General features: G+C 42.7%; 1 protein-coding gene across 1 annotated transcript in view; it reads right to left on the reverse strand.

Annotated features, from left to right (window-relative positions):
• The window catches only part of EVA1A (eva-1 homolog A, regulator of programmed cell death), a 186,281-nt gene that overhangs the window by 118,452 nt on the left and 53,633 nt on the right, over positions 1-14,196 (reverse strand). Inside the window, exon 3 of the mRNA XM_088520115.1 lies at positions 9,421-9,544. Coding sequence (XP_088376241.1) covers positions 9,421-9,544 — 124 coding nt within the window. The remainder of the gene's footprint in view (positions 1-9,420; positions 9,545-14,196) is intronic.

Consider the following 14,196-nt stretch of genomic DNA (forward strand, 5'->3'; position numbering starts at 1 on the left):
ACACTCCACCAGAGCAAGAGTATGTAGGAGATTTCTGTTTCTATTTACCCCTGCTTGCCTAATCATTTCTTTCTGTTAGTCTTTCATTCCCAGATGAATATTGGTCTACCCTGAACACCACCAGACAGGAGAAATTGTCAAAAAAATAGTCATAATATTGAGGGAAAGGGAGATTTGTATTGAAAACCTGATCTTTATATAGACATATATGCCAATATCTGGACACTTGGCCAGCCATCCACCTCATAATGGAAGATTTCACCCTTTCTTAGCAACAAAAATCTCCTCCCCATGGTATATCTTACAAGATGCAAACAAGGCAGAGTTCCCAGATTTGGGAGAATAATGTGAACCTGCAATACCAGAACAACACAAGAAATATAGGTGACCAGAATACAGATGACCATTTCATCTCCAAACAGCATGAGCCTGTGTCAACATTCTTTTTGCTCCAGTTAAGTATTTTTCCATAAATTTACTTTTTCACATTAGAAAAAAAAGAACTTAGCTTTCCATCAGATAAGCTGTAATAGAAAAGAAAAAAAGATTTTCAGGGGAAAAAAATCCCCTCATTTCTGGCCCAGTATATATCAGTTACAAAGTATAGGTTTCTAGTGTATATTCCTCCTAGAACAAGAGCTATCAGGTACTGATTAGCTGCAAAGTTAAATATTTGAGAGATAGAATGGACCAAATGGCTCAAGTGCAACCTCTGAGTAAAAAATCAACAAGCTTTTTTAGAGACTGGAGGCCATCACCCAATAATAAAGATGATTTCACTTGTGATGAGAGTTTGCTGGTTTCAGCTCGTGTCTAGGCAGATGATATTTACATTGCAAAAGTCATCACTCAGCAATTTTTTCTGCCAGGCTTAACAGAAATCCAAAATAAGAGTCACCCAGGTAAACATAAACCCTTTCCTACAATGTGGTCCTCCACATCACTCCAAGCATCACACAATGGTAGAGGTCAGATGGGACCTCTGCAGACCATCTGGTCCAACCCCTTGCTTAGAGCAGAGTCAACTAGAGTACGTTGCTCCAGGTCTTGTCTAGCCAGGTTTTGAATATCTCAAAGGATGGAGACCCCTGGGCAACTGATCCAGTGTTCATGTTGGTCATGTGAGCCATTAATATAGTTGATATCTGTCAGTACTTCTTCTGGGTGAGCTTGAGGTCTTGAGGAACTCGAAGTTTCCAAGACAGGAACACTAGGACAGATGCCCCCAAGCAGTATCCTTGAGCAGAGGTCCCTGTGCAACAGGTCCGTCCCTGAGCAGCTCAGCTTGGAGATACTCATCTAGTGCCCTTTCAGAAAACTTTGGACCTTCATTTCTGCTTATATGTGTTTTTATCAGCCCCCATAATTACCAGGATTCCCAGGATCTGTGGTATTCACTCTGAAAGGATTTTTTTTTTGAGTGTAGGTATATAGAGGCTCATCGCCCCAGAATCAAACGAGATAAGGACATACCTTCCCCAAATCGTGCACTCCTCTGCAAAGAAGGAAAGTAGAACTAAAAGAATATCTTCCAATCATTGCTCTCCTTTAAAACCTTTTCCCCATACTCCTATTCTCATGTTCCGCTATTTATTTACTTTTCATTCCAAATAAACATTTTTTTCTGAGTCTAACGTCTTCTCTTTCCCCTTGGAATACATATCTTTTAACATAATTTCGCATCAGCTTTCCCTTGGAGAAATTTCTTTTGAAGATGCTGTAATTTAAGTTTTTTAAAATTGAAGTTCTTTGCCTTCAGTGGCAAGGATTGCACTGCTTGCTCATGTAGAAGGAATCTGAAACTTTGAAAGACACAGCTCAGATGACAGTCCAGAGTTACATCGAACAGGCAGTTTGCCAACTTCAGAAGAACCCTGAAAACTCAACAACTGCTAAGTTCTGGAGGTCTGAAAATTGTTTTGACAAGTAAGAAGATTGTTCTTTGTAAACATCTTTGTCAGATTCCTTTAAAATTACACTCCTGATGCATCCATCCAATTTGCAAAGTTTAAAAGGTGCCTTTCCCCACTGTCACGTCCCTCGTCTGAAGCAGTTGTCTTTTCATATTCTGTTTTGGAAGCCCTGGCAGTGCTGCAAATTAACTGCTACGTTTCATTTCCAAGGCAGAGCTCAGATGAACCCAGTTGGACTTTCCTCTCAGGCAAACAGGGGTAGAAAGTTATCTCAGGAGGAAAAAGAGAAGAGTTTCGAAGTATATACGATAGACAGTGAGATTAGTTAAACAAAGCACTTTGGAGTCAAGCACAGGTCCTACTTCTTCCACTAGAGAATTTGAGCTGATTTTCTCAAAAAAGTGCAACTTGTGGCTGTTCTGCTGTCCGCTCCCTGCCTCATTATTTATTCCCCCTTTAAATGAATTGAGAACTTGTTAGCTAAATTTCAGAGTGATTGAGGTGACAACACAGGTAAGTTCCTGCAATGTTCAGAAAAAAATAGTAGTTAGTTACAGAACAGAATCAAAGTAGCATCAAAGCTGAAGGAAAGTCAGGGAAAAATCAGTTTTTATGGTAGCCCTGTTCCTCCAGGCAACCAGCATGGATTTAATGCCTGGCCAATTAGCACAGATGCAACTCTGGACGAGCCACAGGCCAGGAGGCAACAGGGAAAGAATGGTGAGCAATAACCTTAGTTATTGCAATGGAAATATGGGTCAGGTACAGCAAAAAAGAAAAAAAAAAAAAAAAACCTTTGTAAAGAAAGAGGCTTCATTAATTCCACCATTCACAGAACTACTTGCTCTTCTCTTCCAGTATTAGTATAAATCTGGAATAGCCTTGCTTAAAGTCATTATTATAATACCTGAAAAGGAGAATTTAATCTTTTATATCTTTAAAACTGTCTTCTCCAAATGCTAAAATAATGGTGGTAAACATTCTAACACCGGAATATCAGAAGGATAACTTATTTATATTTTTATATATAACCTGTGCCTATGCCTGGAGCATAAAACATAAAATAAAAAAAAATAAACCTATAAGATTAAAAGACAGTTTTCTGGTATTGTAAGTAATTAAACACACAGCATTCCCTCCATGGCTTTGTCTAAGTAGAAAATATATAGCTGGAAGAAATACACTGCTACCAGATCTCCCAAATTCATGATGACATTCAATAATGTCTAGAAGTGCCGGTTCCTGGAGACACGGTTAGGTGACAACCTCAGGTGCCTTTTTGTATTTGAAGGTATGTACCAGAAATATGATAAAAACTTGAAATATCAGAATATGTCTATTTAAAAAAATACATATTTCATGCAAAAATGAAATGTAGGACTGATACCAAAAAACGTACTGAAAGACTTTGCTGTATTGCAAGAAATTCAGTACCATTCATCTACTGCAGTATTTTTCAGATTTTCTCTTCCCTGTATTTATACCAGGAAATATTCATTTGAAGAGAAAAACTGATCTGTATTTTCTATATGAAATGGGTCTTCCATACACAGGACTGCCGGTAGGATTTATTGGTATAAATTGGTCTTTCCTAGGAACTCCACAGATACTTAAATGCCTATAGACAGAGGAGACCTATAAAAGTCACAGCTGTGTGAATCGTACATTTCGGGACAGAATGGAAGGGGAAGCCACAAAAATTTGTCTTCAAGTTCATTCACATTTGGATTCTGGAGGCCTGATCCAGCAAAGACGATGTTTCCATCCCTATCTATGGGAAAGATCCTGCTCCTCACTAGCTCCTCATTCTTTTTATATCAATCAGGGCTGACTGATGAGTTTGGAAAGAGAATTAGGATCTTTTTATTACTATATATATTATTTTATTGTATTTTAAGTCTCCTGGGTCAGCAGCAGTTGCCTTCAATCCTCCCCCTTTGCAGACGTACTGAGGGACAGGGACTGACACTAATCTCTGCATTCACTGACAGTGAAATCACACGTTCCTCTTAATCCTCTTCCTGACAGCCAAGTGATTAGTGTGTTACAGAGATAGGGCTATTTGACAACGCCTGACAATCTCTGTGCATCAACGGCTTAAAAAAATATTAACCGTGAGCATTAAGGTTTTCCCTGACCTAAATCACATGCTGATGGATCTATCCTCCGTTATTTATAACGCTCCTTTATTTGCACCTTTTTATCACTGCAGCATTCGCTGCCTGGAGTTTTATTGCCCTTATAAATTTCCCCTCCCTGCTTTGCCAAAAGAGTTTTGAAATAATGCAGATAAGCAAGAGTGGGCTCATGAATGCAGGAGGCAAAAGCCCCATTTTGCTGCCCCAGTGGCTCGGCCGGGAGGACGCGCCACGTGAGCAGCCCCCGCTGCCCCGCGCGGCCTTCGAGAGCCCGTCCCAGCGCGCAGCAACGCGGCCAACAATGCCGTGAACTTCTCCTGCCACCAATAAACCTGTCCTGCGGCGGAGATTCATGCTTTTCTGAAAGGGTTGATAGCTCCTGAATCACCAATCTATTCCAGCACGAAAATCAATCACCAGTGGTAAAGGGACTGAGAAGACATTTAGGCCTCTTCTTTGCTTTTGCCTGGGATTTTTATCATTGCAAAAAAAAAGAAACGTTCTTTCCGTAGCCCTCTGCTCTTTCTCACAGAATGGCACAAATTCTTCCCAGAGAGGAAACCTTGCAAGTGTGTGCAATGAGACAAGGCTTTCCAGGCAATGCTCTGTGCTCGCAGAATTAAGCAGAAAATGTATCACCCTCAGCCCAGCGAAGCCAGTGGCAAAGCTCACGTAAGGTTCAATATTGTGAGAAGAGGCTGAAGGGAAATTAGATGAACAAGATACACTCACTGCAAGCCTAGGTGGTCCTTCCAAAAAAAATTCCAGATAATCTGATTCGAATGCAACAGAGCAGACGCAGCGAGCTCCTCAAGAGGTGTAAGGCAGCTTGAAACTCAAAGGCCATGAATCTCCCATGCAGAGGCTGAATTCTTGCAGTTCTTTGATAGCCCATAAAACTTTGCTGCGAGTAATGACGTTCCGCTGTTTATAAGGTTTTGAAGTTACCACTTACTTATAAAAATCACAACTCCCACCAAAAGGCAGCCCCTTTGGAAATGAAACAGCATGGCAGCCCTAAAATGACATTTTTATCAGAGGAAAATTTAATTAAAATTAATCCCTAATTGATTTCAAAATTCTAATGTCTTCCAATTAAAATTGCCTAGCGTTTTTAAGAAAAAATAGTTACCTGAGTAAGATTTTGGCAAGGTCATCAGCACAGGAATTCCCATGCTTGAACAGAATTGCTGACATTTAACAAGAATTAAATGGATCTTTTAGATTAGAACTAAATCTATGCAGAGAATAACTGCTTGCTCCACTCAAAACTTTTGTCCAGGTCTGTTTTCAGCACAAAAGCCTTCCTATAAATCAAAGCTACAGGTCCCAAACTGAAACAAAATGACCTTCTTCCCACCCGCTTTCTTCCTCCTACCCCCATACAAACTATTGGCACTTCACCCATCACCAGCAAAGGCTCCTTTCCTTCCCAGATGCATCTCAGGGCCTTGATGTGCCTTTCACAAACATAGTTTTATACTGTTGTCACAGAGGGATTTGAGCTGCAGTTGGAGCCTAGGTCAAAATCCTGGTTTTCGGAAACTTCAAAGGCTTTGAGGCTTGTGAATGGAAGGCTCAGGGGCTAAGTTTGGACTTGCCATTGCTGGGAGGTTTAATACACAGGTGCCTCATACCCACCAGCCTCCGATCACCATGTCCAGCTGCCCCACACATGAAATAAAACATTCAAGGCGATGGAAAAGGACTCCATGGAGCACTCACGGAGCAAGTCACCGAGGCAGGCGTGAGGCCTTTCCCTTTCCTAACAGCACTGCCAGTGAACGGCCACTTGGGCAACTCAACTAACCCTGAGGCCGATGGCAGGGACAGGCAAACCTTTCTATTCCCGTTTTATCCAGCGGCAGCAACACTTCGGAAATCTAAAGATAAACCTGCAAATGGATGTTGTGCAGGGGTAGATCCAGCTCTGCTTGGGAAACAGCCATAAGAGCAACCAGCTTCAGTAAAAGCAGCTGAGAGGGCATCATTGGGGTGCAAAAAAGGGAAGCCAACACGACTTCAGCAGGCCCCAAGATCCTGCTCCCAGCTAGGATTAGACCACGCAGCCCTTCCAGAAAGTCTGGCACACGGAGCAAATATTTCCTAGCTTACAACAGCACACGATCCCACATGTTCTTTGTTTTTTTTCCTTTGACTCTGAAGCAAAGAGGATGAACAAACCCTGAATTGTTTGAATAGTATTAGTGAATCCGGATTTCAGTTAGAGGGAATTCATGTTAGACCGATTAAATAGTATGTCAATTCCCTCTAATTATATGTTCCTGCAGCCTGCCCGGTAATTATACTTAATGGGTCTAAACTGAATCAGCATGTTACCTGAGAAATAATTGGGTTTGTGTGCAATTTTTAAATAATCTTGAAAGGTACCCTGCAGATTGAAATTCTCTGCATATTCAGGGCCGGATCACAGGTTTCAGTGCATTTGGATGCTGATGTCAGGCTACATTTGCCCTGAAAAATTAAATGTACCCTTTCTCTTGACATCATTATGCCCAAGTGGATTGGAACGGCCCACATCTGTACAAACAAATCTTCTTAACCCCCAAAACAGGGTGGTCACATCCAAATTACCTACTGGAACCCATCCCTGTCTGGTGATAAACGCCAAACCAGGTTCAGAAGATGTTTGGGGCCGTGCTAGTTGGCCTGATCCACAGCAGAGCCAGGGACTTTGCTACCCATTTTATCATAGGGGTGATGGAGCTCCACTATCCACCGAGGTTCCCTGGTGCTTTCAGCACAGATTTAGCCTTTGGGTTTCACTGCTCCACTAGCACTGTTCACTGCTCTGAGTTTCAGAGGCACAAGTTGTAGCTGTGCTGTGCGCTCTGCTGAGACACTTGCGCATCTCCCCAAAGGTTGGGGCATATAGTAACCAAGGCCTGTGAGCAGTGAGGAGGGAAAATAGAAGCCAAGTCCATATATATATATAATACATATATATTTTGAAGAACCTTGCCCCCTAAGCTACACAGCAGCAGTGAAGTCTCACTTACCCCAAGTAAAGATATATATATATAAAAAGAGCATTTTTATTAATTAAACACCCTGCACCTGAACATTAGAAGTACACCCACATATGCATGGTATATTTGTGCATTTACAAGCACAGAGAATGCACAAAGAGCTACTAAACATCTGCCATTTAAAAGCAGTCCCATGCACTTACCAGAGTCCCCTGTGTGCGGACAAGTGTCTGCAAGACCCCAGATGCAGCCTTTGGACCGAGAGGAATCATGTTTAGCACAACACTTCCCAGAGACACTCAGGCCAGTGAACTTCTCACCACTTCTAGTCGAGCAGGCACTTCTCTAAAGTATTCCTTTGAATTTCTAGAGGACACGAACCTCAACACTTCAAAACACTGCTCAAGTCTTCCCAGCTTCTGGCAGAGAAAGTCACAGGGCCCTCAGCATTTTGTGCAGCAGAGACTGTTCACATCTCCCGCAGCCCCACTGTTTGGGATATCCAGGGCTTTCATTTTCAGCCTGGTTTGCTTTCCTCCATCTCCTTGAAATTCTGCCAGTGAGAAATCAAAAAAAAAGAGCACTCTGCCTTGCAAGTGACCCCCCTTACAGCCAGTGTGCATTGAAACCACTAGATTTCAAACACAACATAGTGTCAGAGACACGTAACTGCAGTGACAGTGGCCGCAGGGAAACACTGCACTATTTAGTTATTCATCAGTAAAAATACAAATAGATGCCACTAACTTCAATTTCGCTTTATTTCAAGGAAAAGCTTTCTTTTTAGTGAGCTGCATTATTCAGTGGATTTCCAAGGCTCCAGGAGGACTCTTAAAGCGGGAGAGCTTGGACATCCATAACAAAAATTAGAGATGCCCTGTCCAAGCTCGCAGACCACTTCCCAAAGGGTATCAGGGTATCTCATACCTGCAGGCAAACAAACTCGGGTTCATTCCACTGCCTTTGGCACATAGGCAAGGCACCTGCTTCAGTAGCTCTGACAACAATTTAGACTTTAAATGACTTCTTTTTAAAGCACCTCTGTCTGTCACCAAGGAGGACAAATCCAGGCTCGGAAGCAGTACCCAAGAGCTGCACTCATCTTTTGATAAAGTTATCAATCAAAGCCTGTGCCAGGCAGCAAGCTTCAGCAGTGACTCCTGTACTCATTGGTTAGGTGGATGTGGGCTCAGGCTTTCTGGGGACGATCAACACTTCACAGGACTTAGATTCATTCAGAGCTCACAAGTAACCCCCTGCGCAGAAGAGTCCAACAAAATTTATTATTGCCCTCTATTTCATATTCTGTGGCTCAGTCTTACCGGAGCTCCCACTAACGACCCTACAGCAGAGTGAATGGGCACAGTTACAGATCAACACACACAAGCTTTAAATTTTTTTTCTGAAACTCAAACTTAAAGTCTGGAATCATAAAGAGAAGTTTGAAAGTCCTGGTATCTCTATGCAATGCTAATGCTCACAGATTTATAACCATGTTATGAATCCAGTGATTAAAACTTTGTCCAGTGGCTAAGAAACAATAACTTGTGGCAGATTACCCTGTTTCACCCTGCAGAACTATAGCTGCTTGAAAAATGTCTTCGAGAAAGGTTTTTAAGGAAGTTTTTCCACTCTCTTTCAGGAAAATCACGGAGCACACACACAGACTCCTTTCTTTGTGTATCTGCAACTAGCAGAGAATGCCAAGCCATAAATATTTTTGCACAATGGGATCCTGAGCTACCTTCAGAAGTTCAGCACAGGCTCCTGCAGCCAGATTGCTCTGAGCTGTGATACAAAACCTATAAGGTGATGAAGACTTGTCAGGACACCCTGCTAATCACTTCTGTTTCATAGAAACAAACTTCTTGCCTAACAAGGGATGTTCCAGTCACTCACCAAAACCGCACAATAAATGCAGGTGCTTCATTACCTATTTCTCACTCGAATTCCTCACCAGATCCCTTCGTTGCATTAGCACAGGTCTCTGCACGCTGGGGCAAAGTGACTCCTGCTGCACAGTGCAGGGCCTGAGCGCCTCAGCTTTTGTTTCAAAATCTCCTCTGAAATCAGATCGTCTCTCTTCCTCATTTCAACCCTTTTGTTTTTTTAATTTCTTCCCCGCGATTTTGCACGAGGCGTCACGACACCACTGCTGTTGTGACATTACCGCTGTCACGACGCTGCCTCGGTCCTGCCACAGGGCAGGCCAAGAGAGTACGAGTCCCACTAGCCCAACAGGGCAAGGGGAAGCGTTGCCTACCCAGGGGTTGTGCCAGGCTGCAAATAAACGCGGGAGGGAACCAAAACATCCCGGGAGGCCGGGCTGCCAAGGACTAAGCAGAAAAAAGGCAATGGACTCGGTGGGGAGATACTCACTTGGCCTGCACTTGTACCACACGATGAGGTATTTGCCCGTCCCCGGGCACGGATCAGCGCCGAAGAGCCGGCTGTTGACGAGGAACCGGCAGCTCCGTCGGTCCTGGCACTCGTCCAGCATCTTCTATACAGGAGAAACAGGAAAAGAGAAGAGTTTAGCGTCCCGTAGTGTCTGCCATACGGTTTAAGCATGGCCGCTGCCGGAGCAGCCCAGCTTAGAGGATACAGCTTAGACCATGCAGTTAAAACCAGGGGCCCAAACCCTGCCATGATGGCTTTGGATTCCTCCAGGGAAACGTGATTTCAATCATGTGCTTTAACAGAGCTCTTGTCTTGCCTATACAAGCTTTGGCAATTGCTGGTGCTCTAATAATTAGTAACTGTGGTGGAAATACTTTTACACAGCCAGAGTGGTCGGGTTTGGGGGAATTATCCCCATTTTGTACTGCTTTTTCTCCAGCAGTCGCTTCCCACTTCCCCATTCTCAGTGCTCATAAAAGCTCCATCCCAGAATCCACGGGGGCAAAACAGGCTGTCTCCTGCTAGCAAACAGCTTCATTAAGAAAGATTAATTAGTTTTTTTTTAGCCCAATGATCCTCTAAAGCAAAAATGGGGGGGAGGGAATATTATTAAGCAGGGCCATAATTAATTTTTAAGATCAGCTGGACAGCTTAGGTGGTTTCTATGTACTCCTGTAGAGCCCCTAGAGCACTGAGATTACCATAATGTTTGCCTGACGCACGTGAACCTGTCAGATCATTTTGAGACCCCAGAGCGAGGTAATTCATGGGCCTTGCTAAGCCCCTGCTACACCGAGCTGCAAATGCCATTCCCAGAACAATTAATTTTCACTTGCAAGGAGGCGTTGGAAAATCCTCCCTCAAAAATTATCCTGGACTCCCTGGCCCCTTTTGTCTGTTCCCTTTTCCCACTTTCATACTTTCCCATAATTTTATTCCTGTGCCATTAGCAAGAAGGCCCTTCCTTCTCTGCACCATGATCCAAATAGATTTTCTCTCTACCTCAGTGAATCTCCATCTGTTTTTACATCCTCCCCAAACATACCGTGTATTATCTCTAGCATTATAACTCTGAATGTCACACACAGAATAACAGGAGCAACAGCTGTTCCAGCTTTTCTTGCCATCCCAAACTGCATTTGTGGTTGCTCATAACTTCCTACAGCGTTCACCTTTTGGGCTGACACACGCAAGGATTTGTGCCTGCCTCAAGCCTGACTTTTATTTTAAAGTGTAAACCAAGGCAATTCAGGCTTTTTCTAGTGAACAGAAAACATATGCTGTTATTTTTCAGTCACAAAGCTAATAAAGTGCAGGCATCTCAGTTCAGAATGCAGGACCTATGGATGGAAAGGCTGAAGGGCGAATACTGAAGGACGTACCTGGGAGCATTGTGAGGAGCCACTAGCCCCCTCAGTTATGAGGTTTAAATACACAGAGAAACCATATTCTTTCATTTAGGCTCCTCAGGGTTGACTGTCCACTCAATATGTGCCATTTAGTTGAATGCAAAATCCAGTGAGTTGCAAAGGACTTTAACTAAGGTCTCTCCCCATAAAGTTTTTTTGATCTCATATAGTGCAAAGAACAACTGGGACAACTCCTAGGAGCTTCGCATATGGCAAGAAATCTCCCAATGACTGTGTACCTGAAAGGATTTGCTGCTACCAGACAGCCACAACTGTGCACACACGTAAGCAGTGCTAAGACCATAAAGTAAAGGGAAGAAGAAATTCCCCACTGGGAATTTGTCCTCCCAAAGGCAGCAGGCCAAAGGTTTTGGTCAGCAAATGTGTTCATATCATGAGGACAGGACTTTGCAAAAGCCTTTGGGCATTGCCTAACCGGTGTTATTAAAACCAGCAGGAAAACCACCACGGATTTCAACAGCAGCTGAATTAGGTCAGCAAAAAGCCTCCTTGACAGCCCCAGCTTGGGTGCCTTAAGCAGGACTTCTTCATCTGTCCTCAGGTGCAACACCAGGAGCGAAGGCAACCACCTACCAGCCTCGGAGAACGATGACCACAGGCAGCCTTCACACACTGCGACTTCGTCTTGTTCTGCTCTAACTTTTGGCAGCTATTGCTTACTCTGTGCTTTCCTCAGCAACAAAATCTCCTGGGTTTCCTTTCTGTGGGACACCAAGTAACACAGAGCCTTGGGGAAAAGCCTGCAAAAATTACCTGCACCTCTGTGAAACCGTAGAAAATGGGAAATGTTCTTAATGTTGACTATGCCTTTTATTGATTGGTTTTAATGTTTAACTACAGTTTCATTATAATTTAATAATAGCCATAACTCTTAAAAGTTATTTCATGGGGAAGGAGAAATCAATATTTCTTTTTCATTTACAGAGCTTAATGTGTCTCCACTCATTCCCCCACAAATGGCAACAATTTTGCTGAAAATGTTTTCAAAAATCACCTGCAAAATCTCTTGCTTCCTGCAGATTGCTTGAACCAAGTCTTGTACATAATAAATAAAGTAAAATAAAAAATTATTTTGAATGCTTAGTTAAATACATCAGGACAAAAATGTAAAGAAAATTAGCAATGGTTGGGCACCATGTCCTTGTTAGCAAAATCCACTGTTAGTTATGTCAGCTCTAAGGTTAATTTGAATAGGTTGGTGCCTAAAACTTTCTCCCAGCCTGGCATACACAGAAAATATCTTCCCTATCACTTTCTTCCATGTGTGCTATATAGCACCAGCCTCTTAAACACCACACAACACAGCAGCTCCACAGAGGACACAGAGCAAGATGAGACTCAGCTCTCCACAGTCATATTTAAGAGCTGACAAAATCATTCGGAGTTTGGCTTGGGATTTTTTTGCTTGTTTGTTTTGGGGGGGGTGGGTTGCCTATATTGTCTGCTGCAAAGGTAGAAAAACACCACCTCATAAGAAAAGTCCATGAGCAATCTGAATTTCCAGAGAAATAGTTCTGGACATGCACAATTTTCCCAACTGGGATATGCAACCACCTGCTTATGCAAGCATCGTCTGGTGGACCCCTGACTAATTCAAAATGAAGTTACATTGGATTAGGTTATATTATAAATATCACTCCAGCAGAAGGTGAAGGAGGAATTCCTGTCTGGCACAAAAGGAGGGGGAAGACACATTAATTGCATTGTGCCATTTTATAATTGCGTTCCAATGGTAAATCAAGCCTGAGGGCTGACAGCCAGTGCTCAGGAGGGAAGTTGCGGCTGTTTAAACCCATTCCATTCTCCAATTCATGACTGAGTGGAGAAGCTGCGAGATTTAGAGGAGATAAGAGTGAAAGAAATGAGAATTCAAGTAAAACAAACACTAATCTAACCCCTGTGATTTATGTCCTGGATTAATCTCACCGCAGTGACCCGGGTTTTAAAGCAAGGGCAGCCTCAAGCTCAAAACCATGTCTTTCTAGTGGACACTGCAGATGAAACACATTTCTTGCGCTCACTTAGTTATGTTCGCTAGCTAAGTAATTGCTTGTGCTCATTAAATAATAACATTTAAATCTGCAACTAGATGGGAGCTCTGCAAGAAGGCTGCCCTCAGCCATTCCCAAGGGCACACTCATTTTTTTCTCCTGTCTCTTCAAATCACTTTTCAAGGAGCTCTTCCCCTGAACACTTAAAATAAACCACAATTGAACTTAACACCCAAGGCAATTAAACTTATCACATTTCTTAGCCCCTTGCAGTGGTTCATGGAGTTAACACACTTAGGGTGAGACTCTAAACCCATAGAAGCCTATGGCAAAACTCAAGGAGAGCTGGGATTTACCTTCAGGGCTGCTCTCTGTATGGCCTCCATCATCAAAGGAGCACAAGGATGGCTCTAGGGCACACCAGTCAGGCATGAAATTACACAGAGAAACCCCACTAAATGGTTGTCCAAACTGTATGCTGCTGCAGAGGGTAATTCAGAGAGCAAGCTGCATGGCTGGGTCAGAGATGTGTGCAGCCAAGTGATGAGGGACAGAGATTTTTACTAAGAATTTTACACAAGGAGGTACCCATCATTTAAAAAAATAAAACTGAGAGCTTTTAGCTCAAATTCAGTCCTGGTGTAACTATTACAGTGCAGTTACAACAGTACTTACATTGGTGCCTCTCCAGGAATTTTGCAATGACAATAATTAATTCTCCCTGCAGAGCCACAAAGAACTTGCAGTCACTTCATGTCATGGTTTATTTGGATTTTGATACTGTTTTATATAACCCTAAGTATTTGTATTATTTTTAAACACACTTTTTAAATTTGGTGCTTTTACATTGCAAACCTATTTGTAGGTCCTTTCCATAATTATTATAAAAATCACATAATCCTTCCCATTCATTCATGGAAAGTACTGAAGTCCATGGAGTAACACGATTTTCCTATAAGCAGGTGGAAAAACAAAAGAAACAACATTTGGCATATTTAGCACTGGGTTGGGTTTGTTAGAACAGGATTCAGCAGAGCTCCTCTGGCAGGGCCTCAGGAGAGCCCGGAGACAGGGATCCACAAGGAAGCAAAAGCAAGGGATACACTCAGAAGAAAGAAGGACCCAGTAAGGAAAGTGCTTTACAAATATCAACTAATTAACTACTACCTACATTTCCTAATAGTGGGGAATTGAATCTGTATGCAGGGTCAGCTTCAAAGGGAAAGGAGGTCTGAGCTGAAGAATACAAAAGGGAGCAGAACCAAAAGTCATGGGATTAAAGAAAGGGAAAGCTGAAAGCACAGACTGGGAAAAAATCACTGAGAGCAAACCAT

This window comes from Tinamus guttatus, unplaced genomic scaffold, assembly GCF_059628265.1.
Source record: "Tinamus guttatus ecotype Peru unplaced genomic scaffold, ASM5962826v1 Tinamus_guttatus_pri_ptg000080l, whole genome shotgun sequence".
Taxonomy (NCBI): domain Eukaryota; kingdom Metazoa; phylum Chordata; class Aves; order Tinamiformes; family Tinamidae; genus Tinamus; species Tinamus guttatus.